Here is a 13461-nt window from a genome sequence, read left to right on the forward strand (position 1 = left end):
TATAATCTGTAAGGATCATAAGAATTACATCTCTTCAATTTGAAGGGCTCTTAAACCCAACCATTTAAGTATATCCTTAGTGATTTATTGTTAAAGTACAATTCTTGGACCCTCACCAGAGTGTCCAGCTACTCTTCCCAACCAACTGTATGTAATTTGGCCCTAATCAAACATGGTCTCCTAGATTTGGGGAGGGCTAAAGTATACAATATGGGGAAAGCTAGGGCAAGAATGCTTGACCCATGCTGAGTAAAGACTTCCCAGTGTGCGTACTCTCAGGTCATACATACACCTCAGCAACCCCTCAGTTATCTTGTAAGCAAGCTCAGTAAATTCATTGGTTCCCCAATAAAACTTTAATTAAACATTGGTTTGACACTTGAACCTTAAAAGGGAATAAGCATTGTTTAGTATCCCAAGGAAAAGAATTCTCAAAATGGAAGGAAATTTTATTTGTTAATATGTGAGTGCTGGGATTCGAACCTGGGTCTTCCAAAAGAACAACCAATGCTCTTAACCTCTGAGCCATCTCTCCAGCCCCTGGTTCCTGATTTTAGTGGAAATGCTTCTAGTTTTTCTCCATTTAGAATGGTGTTGGCTGTGGGTTTGTTGCATATAGCTTTAATTATGTTGAGGTATGTTCCGGAGTGATAAGCCACAATGCTTACTTTTGTGAGGCTTAGAGTTTAATAGTCGACACACTAACACATGTGGGAAATTTTGTTAAAGCATGAAGTTAGCAGTTATTAACCACTTATCACATGGGACACATTTAGGAGAGTATGTAAAATAAACTTCCAAGATCTAACCAAATTGTAAGTTTGTACTAGACTCCCATGGTATAACATACTCAAGACACTTGTAGGAAAATAAACACCTTAATTTCTCATAGCTGCTCACTTGTGGCACATTTGTTGCTACTCAGACAAACTCAGAATTCATATATAAGAGTTCACACTAGAAAAAAAAAACCATACTAGAATATTTACCAGACAAATTCTGTACTGATATAATTGAAACAGAGCTCAAAGAGAAGAAGACATAAGAGTGAAAGTATGGGTGGTGTAATATAACCCTTCTCTGGAACGGAATGGATGAAGCAAACTTGGAACTGAGTCCTAATCAAAGGAGCTGGCATAGGTTCTTTTAAAACAACGAAGACCACCTATGGGGGTCGGAGAGATGGCTCAGAGGTTAAGCATACTGGCTGCTCTTGCCAAGGACCCAGGTTCAGTTCCCAGCACCTACATGGCAGCTAACGACCATCCATAGCTCCAGTTTCAGGGGATCTGACACTTTCTTCTGACCTCTGTGGGCATTGCACGACATAGGTGCACTTATATCCATGCAGGCTGTGATAGTTTGAATGAAAATGTCCTCCATAGGCTCCAAATATTTGGACATTTTGTCCCCAGATGATGGCACTGTTTTGGGAGGTTTTAGAAGGTGTGGCTATCCTGGAGGAAGCACATCACTGGGGGTGGGCTTAGAGAGTTCTTAAGCCTTACCAGATCTCCAGTCACTCGCTTGCTTCCTGTGTGATGATGTGAGAACTTAGCTTCTGCTGCTCCTGCTCCAGCCACCTCTGGCCACCATGCCTCCCTGCCATGATGGTGTAATTCCCCAAGAACCATAAGCTCAAATAAACTCTTCTTTCTCTAAATTCCTTGGGTCAGTGTTTCTATCACAGCAACAGAAAAGCGACTCATACACAGGCAATACCCTCATACACATAAAAAATAAAAAATAATAAATAAAATATTTTTTAAAAAAGACCATCCTATGTAAGAAGCAGCATGAAAGGCTGCAGAGGTAGTAAAGGGCTTGCTTTGCAAGCATGAGGACATGCGTTCACTCCCTAGAATCCACATGAAGGAAAAAGGAAAAAGCCAAGCATGGTGGACTTGTGATCCTAGAGCTGGGGAAGTGGAGACTGATGGATCCCTCCGGCTCCGTGGCCGGCCAGCCAGCCTAGCCTACTTGTTAAGTTCCAGGTCAGTGAGAGACTCTGTCTAAAACAAACAGACACACACACAAACAAAAGCCATCACAGAAAACTAAGTGAACGGCTCCCAAAGAACAGCAGCAGACTCTGGCTTTGTAGCCCTGAAGATACTTAGCTAAGGGTGTCATTCTTGTTCTGAGTAGGCGTTTGTGAGCTCTGTGATTTCTAATTCAAGAAAACAGTATCTGAAAAATTCCAGGCATACATTTTGTCATGACAAGCAGTGCTGTTTTTAACTTAAGGCTGAACTGGACCTCTACGCATAGTTCAAAGAAAGTCAAAACCTCATCTCAATAACTTGCTAAAAACCAAACACAAGATGACACATCTGGGGAAGCTTTATGAAAACATTCAAGATTCTTTAGCCAAATTGAGGGTTGTATCAAGCTCAATATGTTCCATCACATATTTATCAGATGGCTAGCTAGAAATACAGCTTATAGAACATTTACACTGGGAAACTCCAAAGAGACATATTCAGAGTGAGATTTGGTATTTATAAAGCTGGTTAAGTACATATTTAGAGTATTACAAACTCAGGGCTATTTTTTTACTGTTTGTGGCACTTCTTTTAATTGTACAAAAGAAAGTGGAGCCTTTTCTAGATAATGAGGACAGATTGGGAGAGGTGCCACAGGATGGGGAAAGTGGCTTTAAACAACCTTATCTGCATTCTATTAACACTGAACTGAAAATCTTATCTCTCATAGGTAGAGATGGATGTTTGTTGGCAAATACTTTTGTAGATCAAATATTATTACAATTAGTTAAAAAGTAAATGTGATTTTGTATTTTGAGGGTCACTTTGGTTTGCATGTGACCCCCTAAATTCACATGTTGAAATCGATTTCCAATATGTCACTATGAAAGGTGGGGCTCAGTGGGAAGAGTTTAGGTCCTGAGAGCTCTACACTTAGAGATGAATCAGAGCTGTTCTGGTGGGAGAGAGTTCTCTTGGAACAGCCTGTCATAAAAATAAACTCATTCATATGAACTTGCTTGCCTTTCTACTTTTCCTCAGTAAGTTGAAGCAGGACAACTCCCCTCCCCTCCCCTCATCAGTAATCTTCCACTTTCCAGCCTCCAGAACTCTGGGCCAAAATAAATCTCTATGCTTTAAAATTTGCCTAATCTCATATATTCTCTCTAGCCATAGAAAATGCATTAAGACAAGGGTGTTTGCTTTTTTTTCAAAGGACCCAGAAGGATCAGACGTTGACATAGTACAAGGAAACAATCATACTGGAATTGTCTCTTTTGATGACTTCAAGATTCCTTCTAATCCTAAGTATGTAAAGTATTCGTTAATAATGTTTTCTCTGAAAGCATGCCGCAAACTCTTAGTTGTGAAGCAGATAAGCAGTCCAGTGGAGCACCTACTGCGGAACGATGGCTAGCACGGATGTGGATATGCACAAGCTTTCAAAGAGCCGTCAGAAGTTAGGCTTAAATCTTAGAAGATTTAGAACACCAGCATGTTAAACAGTATGTCAGCAGGCCCAGTTACTCAAGGCTGAAGAAAGATGCAGGAATCCAGGGAGTAGACAACATAATGAAACCCTGTTTAAGTAAACAAATAATAAATAAATAGAGGAATGCATACATACATACATAAAGAAAAAAATTCCCCAAACTTCTCACACATTTAAATATATACATGAATATGTATATAAATAAATATATAAATTTGGAAAAGCCAAACTTTTTTATGTGTATTTCACACAAAGCATCCTAATCATCTTTATACCCCCTTCCCCACTGGTGCCCTCCCATAGATTTCGCCCCCCCCCACTGGATAGCATGCATTCTGTCATTGATGTTAAGATCAAGTCAATTTAGTGTCCTCAAATGTCCCTCAGTGCAAGTTTATCCACTGAGATCTAGTCAACCAATCTAGAATCCCTCCTTTAAGAACAGCTGTTCCTCACCCAGCAGTAATCAGCTGCCTATAGCTCTTTGGCTAAGATTGTTCTATGCTGGGTTTTTGTCTGCTTGGGTTTGCATGGGTCTTGTGTATGCTGACACCATTGCTGTGGGTTCATATGAACAAAGTCCCAGGAGCCTGTAAGACTCTATTTTGATATGGTTATGTACCTCCTGCCCTGGCTTTTACAATCTTTCTGCCTCCCCTTCCACAATGGTCCCTGAGCCCTGGGTAGGTGAAGTTTAATATAGGAGACCTGTCCAAGGACCCACAAGCATTTAAAAATACTCCTTTGCTTTTGTTTTGTTTGTTTTCAACACAACCATCAATGTCTGCCTCTGAAGGAATCAGGCCGTGTGTTTAAAATGCAGGTGGGGGTTTGGGTTACAGCTTATTGGAAGAGAATTTTGCCCAAAAGGTACAAAGCCTTAAGTTCAGTTCCCAATATCATAGAGAGAGGAAGTGGGGAAGAGGCTAACCTCCCATGGGTGTTTTCCCATTCCTTGTCCTAGATGTCCTAGATGGTTTTATGTTTTCTCTATATAGACCATGAGAAGTGAGAGCTCAAAGAGCATGTACGTGCATGCGTGCGTGCACGCATGCATGCGTGCGTGCATGCGTGTGTGTGTGTGTGTGTGTGTGTGTGTGTGTGTGTGCACATTGTGAGCATTTTAGGCCTTCTCTTCTACTTGACCTTCATGCATGGATTTAAGAACTTCTGACCAGGACATGTAATGCATATTTACTGAACATATTCCTGGTATATGTAAATCACAATAGGAGTATGAGTTTCCATATGAAAATGAAGAATTCATGATCTCTGTTGTCAAGGAACACAAAGCAGGATGTATAAACAAGGGCAGCTGTAGAAAGCGACAATATAACTTTAAAAATATTTTATTATTTTTATGTGTATGAGTGTATTGCCTGCATATATGTAAGTACACCCATGTCAAGAAAAGCCGCCAGAGGTTAGAAGAGAGCATTAGATCCCCTGGAACTGGAGTTACAGATGGTTGTTAGCTGCCATGTGAGTGCTGGGAATTGAACCTGGGTCCTCTGCAAGAGCAGCCAGTGCTCTTAACCACTGGGCCATCTCTCCAACCCCAACAATATAACTTTTAAGCACAATCATCTTATAGTCATTTTCCTTTTGTCCTCTATGAATAAGTTTGCTCAATACATCCTGCAAACATTCTTCTTTATAAAATGGATTGAAGCCAGGCGTGGTGGTGCACACCTTTAATCTCAGCACTCGGGAGGCAGAGGCGGGCGGATCTCTGTGAGTTTGAGGCCAGCCTGGTCTCCATAGTGAATCCAGGCCAGCTAGGGCTACAGGGAGACCCTGTCTCAAAAAGACAAAAAAAAATGCATTGAAATAGGAAGATTGAAATAAATCTGGGTTATTTTAAATGATATGCTTTCTTAAAAATGCTAGTACTGATTGAGTCTATGATTAGCATTTCTCAAACTTCACCGTGTGTCCTCTGCCCCTTGACAGGTTTTATATATTACTGGAATCTATCATGATCACCACCAACCACCTTAGCACCTTTGCCTCTGTGCTCCCTTCTGCTTAGAAAGTGCTCCACTTCACACCTCTTGAAGCTAATAATGTCTAGTCACTAGGATAGGAGGAGATGATGCCTATACAAAGACAGCGTTCCTGGACATAATATCCTTTTAATGCTCTAGCTCCACATCTTGTGTATTTTCTTCTAATTTCAATGTCTTAGTTATTTACTTGCCTTTTTATTGCCCACTAGACTGTAGACCCCTTGAGCACAGGGCCCTGTCTTTGTTATTCCTTGTATCTCAGCACTTCAACATTATAAATACTTGGTAAATACTCACTGAACCAATGATGATAATAGCCACAAAACCGTAATATTAACATCCACTGACCATATAACCTGCAAGGTAGGTTTTATTTTTCTCATTTCACAAATGAGATGAAGTGATTTTCCTGAATCAAACATCCTAGTGACTAAAAGAAAGAAAATCTGAACTGGCATGGACTATTAGCTGTCTGAAGACGGTAGCTCTTTTCTCCTCCTCTTCCTCCTCCTCCTCCTCTTCCTCCTCCCCCTCTTCCTCTTCTTCTTTTTCAGTTTTATGAGACAGGGTCTCCAGCTGGCCTGGAACTCTGCTATGTAGACCAGGTTAGCCTTGATCTCACAGAGGTCTGCCTGCCTCTGCCTCCCAAGTACTGGGATTAAAGGCATATGCCACCACATCTTATTGTATATTGTTCATTTTTATCTCAACACAGTGATGAGTATTTTTTCTTTTTATTTTGAATTTTTGTAATTTTCATACAATATATTTTGATCATATTTAGATCCCTTCCCCTTTCTGTACCCCCCTTACCAACCCCCGTCCAATTTCATGTACTCCATTATATATATTAAGGCCTATAGGGCTAAATTTGTGCCCCCCAAATACCCTTTGGTGTGGGTCCATCCACTGGATCCTGGTTAACCTACTCTGAACACACCTGATCTTGGAAGCTAAGCAGTGTCAGGCCCAGTTAGTTCTTGGATGAATGAAGGTTGCTACACATTTTATTTTCTTCTTTAAAGAAACCATACTTTTATCTAAACACAATTTCACTTACAGAGGTACGAATATCATCACCTACATCTACATGTTCCAGAGACATTATTACCGATTTTTGCTATATTGTGTTTTGACATTATATTAGGGCTATTAAGTTACAGGAGTAAGTAGATTCTGAAATTTTTAGTTCTTCAAAGCTAATGACTGTAGTAGGAGAATATTTAGAAAAAGAACACAATATGAAAAACTATTAAGCAATTTCTACTATCTTGGAAATGCTCAATTATTTCTGTTTATTGGTTTTTAGAAATATTTTACTTTTTATTTTATTCTAATTTTATGTGTATGAGAGTATTGCCTGCATGTATGTAAGTGTACATGTGTCATGCAGGGCCCACAGAGGACAGAGAGTGCATCAGATCCCCTGGAACTGGAGTTATGTATGGTTGTTAGCCGCTATGTGGGTGCTAGGTTTTGAACCCAGGTATTCTGTTAAAACAGCCAGTGCTCTTAACTCCCTAGCCCCTATTTCTGTTTATTATTGAAAATCTCATCAAAATAAAATTTTTACTTAGGATGCACACACACACACATACACACATAATTCTAATCTCTTCAAAATACAAATTTATTAGGTTTCTTCTTGGTAAACTAAAATTATTTGATAATGTCTATAATTTTAAGTATTTTGCTTCCACAGGTATGGTATGTGGACAATTAAAGCTAAATATAAAGAGGATGCTTCAACAACTGGAACCACCATCTTTGAAATTAAAGAACATGGTAATCCCTGACCATTTAAATTTTACTTATAAAAAAATCAGTGGTTTTTGCAGTAATTCTTTTCAGTAATGTAACTAATGCAAACTACTCTCAGATGGAGATGAGGCAACAAGCTGGTGTGATTGGAAGTGGGAGAGAGGTGGGAGTTAGTGGTAGCTGTTTGAATGGCTGGGTCTTCTTCCAGCTTACCCTGTTGAATTCATGTTCCTAATGATAGAACTGGAAGACATGTGGTCACCCAAAGAGCTTGACTTATTAAGATCATTTCTAGATTTATGAATTTAGAAAAAAAGAATTAGAAATGCGGTGAGTAGAACTAAACAAGATAAGTAAATTACAACTGAAGTTGATCAAGGAACCAGGGAAGATATTGTAGGGACCAGATCTCTATCAGTAATAAAACAGTAGCATTTAGTATGACATTGTAAATTCACACACTTAGTTATGAATCTTGTCTCTTCCCCACACTGGAGGCTCTTCAAGGGCAGAGATCACGTCTCATTCACTTTCTCTTGTTTTTAAAATTCTAATTACATTTGATACTGTAGTATTTATAATTATATTTGCAGTGATATGGCTCAAAGGGCTGAAAAGAAGATTATCCAACTAAATGTTCAGTTTAAATGTTTAGATAATCAATGGATCAAGAAGGTTGCAGGATTCAAAACCAAACTCAGATAAAACAGATCAAACTACACGCCATGCCAGATGATGAGCTTCACATCTAGTAACAGATGTAGCCACAGCTCCTAATCCCTAATCCAAAGCAGACCCTCCATACAGATGTGTTGAGCGAATGTCTTTTAAGTGTCACATCAGGAGTACAAGATGCAAAATAGAACATTTTCATGAAACTGTCTCAGAAAGACTCTCTCTCTCTGTCACAGATGAAACTTACAAAGTAAAAGAAATTCTCAATCCAGCCGGCAGTCTGAAAGACAAGATAGAAGAAGAAGGTACTCTAAAAAAGTTTAATGTGATTGTAAAAGCATGGTTATAGCATTCGAAGGCTGGAGAAAATGAAGCATTATGGGATGTCTTCTAATTAGTATGCAGTGAGTGAAAAGAAAGATGTATATGATGTATATGGAGGTTTACTACACCTCTCTCAGAAGGTAATCCAAATAAATATGATATTTCATGGGCCATATCCTCAACCTAAAGAAATAAATCTTCATTATTTCATCTAAAAAATCCCTAAAATATTAGTTTATTTTTCATAAATATATCTTCTTTACAAACTTAATGTACCAATTAGGATAATAGTTTTCCATTTTATTCTGATATCTGTTATTTTTATTAACACTTGGGCATATTTAGAAATCAATTGCTTTATCTTATACATTTATTAGCATTTCAGATTATCCTTTGCACAACGAGTCTAATGGGAATCATTTATATTACTCATCATTGAACTTCTTACAGTAAAAAGATTTAAGCCTGTGATCTGAGTTCAGCCAGAAATCATGTTTATCATAATATATAATTGCGGTAGTGTTACAATGAGTCATAATCCATCTGCATATGAGTTACTGTAGTCCTAACTTCTTTCTGTGTTATAGTCATGAAAAGGAAGAAGCTGATTATGCTGAGCCCTTACAAAGAAAGATGATGTCCCTATGAAGGTCTATAAAGTGTCTATAAAAAGGAGGATATTTAGCTCCTAGAAGGAAATTCCTATTTAGTAATGATAGCCATCCTCAAATATTTGAAGGCTTCTTGAATATTTAACTTATTCTACTCAATGGGGACTGAACCTTAGGGACCAGTTTCAAAAGTTGATATTTAGTTGAGTTGCTGGAAGCCCTTTATCAATTTAGTGTGAGTTGGAATGGTTTACCTACCAAGGTCACAATTGCTCTGCTCTTAGAGTAGCTCCAAGGAAAGCCTGGGCAGTTATCAGTGCCTACTGTGACTAAGGGGGTCATTTGATGGTAGCAACAAAGTTTGTCCTGAGACTTCTCCCAAGCCTGAGGTATTATGACTGTGCATGTGTATTATTATTTCAGCTGCTAAATACAAACATCCAGTGCTAAAGAAATGTTGCTATGATGGAGCCCATCGTAATGACCATGAAACTTGTGAGCAGCGAGTTGCCCGGATTACCAAAGGCCCACTCTGTGTCAGAGCTTTCAATGAATGTTGTACAATAGCATACCAGATTCGGGCCAACAATACTTATAAACACATCACTGTGATGAAACACCGTAAGAATGACATTTTCTATCACTATCTGGATCTTGTGTAACTTAATGCTGCTGAGAAAGGCAGTTTCATGCATTGGTTAAAATTTAAAGTTGGAAAGTAGAAAATTTGGAAATGCCCTTGAGAAAAGTCTGTTATTGTTCTTGGAAATTAGAAGTGGTATAGTACTAAGCATTGTAACTGGTACAGAGCTAAGACCTAGTGAAAACATAAAACCAACTCCTTCTGTAGACTTGAATGAGTACTGATCCTCTGTGACCCTCAAAGAACCTAAGCCTAGACATCACCAACATGCCTTTGAATCATCAAATTCAACGATTCTGTCACACTACAGTCAGTAAATGTTGAAATCTTATTTCAGCTTTGGCCATAATATGTTTTCAGAATTTATTAGACCTTCTTTGATAGGTTTTCAAAACTTTAAGGATTCATTTATACATCACCTTTAAGAAAACAAGCAAAATGACACTTCCTGATTTTACTTTATTTTTCTTAGCTGTGTGTCTTAAACATTGTCTATCTTGATGGATATACTTCTACAATCCATTTACCAACACCATGCTATTTGTTTAGGCTGCTTTCAAGTTTTTCCTTGTTATAAGCAACATTTGTCACTGCCTGATTTTTTTTCAACTCACATCATCTGGTTGTGTTATGAGGTTGTCTCTATTTTGTGTGTGTGTGTGTGTGTGTGTATGTGTGTTGTGTGTACATGTTCATTTAGGTGTGTGCATGTATGTGTGGGGGTGTGCATTAACTATAAGCAGATTTTGTCAGAGAAAAATAACTGTTCTAAGAATTCCATGATCTGGATTCTGATACACACTACAATCTAGGAGAAGAGACTTAACCTCTCTGAGACTTTACTTGCAAAATTCGAGTAAGACTATTCTATCTAACTCAGTGTTCTAACATATCCCTCTCCTGTCTCCTTCCTAAAATTGTGAGCCTTGAACAAAATGGTAAATATATCTCTAGATGTGAGAATAGTAAGAAATCAGCTCTTAGTCCCAAGGCCTGGGCTTTGAGGCTCTTGAGCTCTTGCATGAAATGGTAGTGGGTCCTTTCCCCAGATCTATATGAAGATAAATCTTAAAAGCACAGACAAGCAAGCAGTACTCCATTTACTCCCTGGCCCACTGCTTCCTTGTCGTGTTCTCAGTAAGTGTATTCTCCAGATAAATAATAAACAAACAAAATAAATAGCATAGGCAACTTTAGTTACTAAGAAAACTGTGCAGGATGAGAACGGTCTATATTTAATTGCTTGAGAGATCCTAGATAATATATGGATTTGATGTCTTGTCAATAAACAAAGGAATTTTATAAAATAAATTTCATTTTAGCCAGGTATGATCATACAGACCTTCAGTTCCAGCACTTGGAAGCAGAGGCAGGTGGATCTCTGTGAGTTTGAAGCCAACCTGGTTCATATAGTAAGTTCCAGGCTAGCCAAGGCTAAATAGTGAGACTCTGACATAATAAATAAATAAATGAAAAATAGATAAGTGAATGTCATTTTTTTAAACTTTGAAAATTCAAAAATTTTGAAAAAGATTTTCTTTTTGAATAACTCACCAAGTACTATCTTGCTTCTTTTCAGATTGAGAAGCTTTGGAGACTTCAACTTTCTTCCATAACCCTCCTGGAATATGCTAAATTTCATTTCTTGCAAAATAAAGATGTGAAGATTACACATAGTTTCTGTGCTTTCAATTCTGCTGGAGACTAAAAGGCAAAATCAAACTTAGTTCATACAATGGCAAAGTCCTTCCGTTATAATTTTAAAATAAATGGCCTTGTTGCATATGGGCCGTTTTCATAACTATGGCTTATCAACCTGTCTCATAAGTGAGAACAAAGTGGCTAAAAAACAAATCCACCAGGCCAGCTAAATGTCCAGCACTTAATTACTATGCCCAGCGATCCTACCCCTTACTGTCAGATTTCAAGGCCTCATAGCACAGAAGAGGGTAGGCACGTCAATCTCACTGTGTGTTAAAAGACTGCAAACACCCAGCCAGAGGACAGCTGGAAAACTCAACAGCACACATTGCTGGGTGCTACAGTCCTGCCCAAGAGATGTCCAATACTTTGCATGAAATCATCACAAACGGTTAACGGTGCCAGCAGAGTACGAGAACACTTAAAATGATGCTGTGCATATAAATATGAATATCAAATCAGAGCGCTAAATCAATAAAACATTATTATCCATGTTGATAGATTTTCTCTGATGAATTTTTCCTAAGTTGTTTGCAACTCAGTTGCAATTTATATCCCTTGTCCAATTTTCTATATTGTGCAATTACTGCTGAACTTTTGCGGTCTCATTTTTTTGCAATTATTTGTATCAAGATCAGTTCTTTTAATATAACTTTTATATTAGACTGATTTTTTTTCACTTGATCTGTATCTTATTGGAACTTCAACTGTTAGTTGTTTTTATTTGTTGGTCATCAATACTTAATAAATCTGTCTGGGGAGAAATATATAAATATTAAGATTTTCAAGATTTGGTGGGGTGGGGTGTCAGTCATAGAGCAGGTGTTTATTCACTATAAATCCTGGGATCAATCACTAGCATAAATAAATATTTTTTTGGTGTTTTTGAGACAGGGTCTCCATGTAATCCCTGCTGGCTTGGTAATCACTATGTAGACCAGCCTGGCCTTGAACACACAGAGATCTGCCTGCCTCTGCCTCCCAAGTGCTGGGACTAAAAGCATGTGTCATTCTGACTATGCCAAATTTTCTATATGTACTTTTGCCTACCTTGTCCATTTTGTTGGTGCCTATTCCTCACAGAAGGAGGAATATGAATTGCAAACAAGACTGAAATCATACTTCTTAGAGCAGTGAGCAAACCCCACCAAGATAAATATGATCAAATGAGTTGAATATCTTTAGTATAAAAATTTTGGGGGCAACAGGCAATGAATTATCTTGGGAAACTTCCTACTGAAAATGGAACTAAGATACAATTTGATACTCAAAAATGTTTTTGCTTCCTTGGTAGTGGTATTACTCCACACATAAATGATGCCAAAAGCATATAGTTACCATATGTAAGATGCTAGCCTATCCATGAGTAAGGATCAAAATAGCTGCTGTTTCAAGTGATCATTTGGTAGAATGAGTAGCACTGCCTACTTCTCTAGCAAGGAAGACCGGTCCTTACTATCTATAGAAGCACCTGATCTTATCATACGGTAAATTGAGTACACGTAATTTTAATGCCCTGTCCACTGTCTCCCTATTGTATTACAGCAGAAATTTTATACTTCAATTTTAATACATTTCCCCAAATTCTCTAGGTGCTAATTGGAAACAAATGTGTAAATACTTTATATGACAGATTCCTTGGCATATAGTACATTTAAGTGTGGTGTTACTATACCAACCTTATAATTACCCAAATAAATAGCCTAACTCTTAAATTCAGTTTTTAAGAGTAGGCTTGAACTAGGAGATCTCTTGGAAACTTCCATATCCTGGAACTGTGCTGATGGACAGTCCCTAACTGCATCCCAAGTCCAGCCCCACCCATGATTTTGTTCAAAATAGTTTCTCCAGCTTCAATTAAGGAAGTACACGCTTAGCTCCACCTTTATCATAACAGTCCATCTGGCCTTTTGTGGCATAGAACTGTCCTCTGAATGTCAAACTATGGACAGATGCCTTCTTCCTGAGCCTGATTGCATCCAATGACTTAGGATCATCCCAAAACTTGTTGACTATTTACCCTCCATAAGAAAGGAGGGTCAGGGAGACTCAGTCATACCTCCCAATCAACCAGTCAACCCTAGTTACATGAGGGTGAGGGACTAAGGGCATTGTGCTGGATAGCTTTAGTGTCAACTTGACACACCTGGGTTGAGGGAGTCTCAGTTAGGGAATTGCCTCTATTGGACCGGCCTGTGGCCGTGTCTGAGGGGCATCTTTTTTGATAAGTGATGTGGGAGGGCCTAGCCCATTATAGGTG

General features: G+C 38.4%; 1 protein-coding gene across 1 annotated transcript in view; it reads left to right on the plus strand.

Moving 5' to 3' along the window:
- The window catches only part of LOC103734541 (complement C5-like), a 26116-nt gene extending 14944 nt beyond the window's left edge, over positions 1-11172 (plus strand). The window contains exons 4-9 of the mRNA XM_029563682.1: positions 3086-3293; positions 7189-7271; positions 8159-8227; positions 9281-9478; positions 10823-10883; positions 11080-11172. Coding sequence (XP_029419542.1) covers positions 3086-3293; positions 7189-7271; positions 8159-8227; positions 9281-9478; positions 10823-10883; positions 11080-11116 — 656 coding nt within the window. The 3' untranslated portion in view covers positions 11117-11172. The remainder of the gene's footprint in view (positions 1-3085; positions 3294-7188; positions 7272-8158; positions 8228-9280; positions 9479-10822; positions 10884-11079) is intronic.
- The last annotated feature ends 2289 nt before the right edge of the window (positions 11173-13461 follow it).

Source organism: Nannospalax galili, unplaced genomic scaffold (genome assembly GCF_000622305.1).
Source record: "Nannospalax galili isolate Female #2095 unplaced genomic scaffold, S.galili_v1.0 scaffold34, whole genome shotgun sequence".
Classification (NCBI taxonomy): domain Eukaryota; kingdom Metazoa; phylum Chordata; class Mammalia; order Rodentia; family Spalacidae; genus Nannospalax; species Nannospalax galili.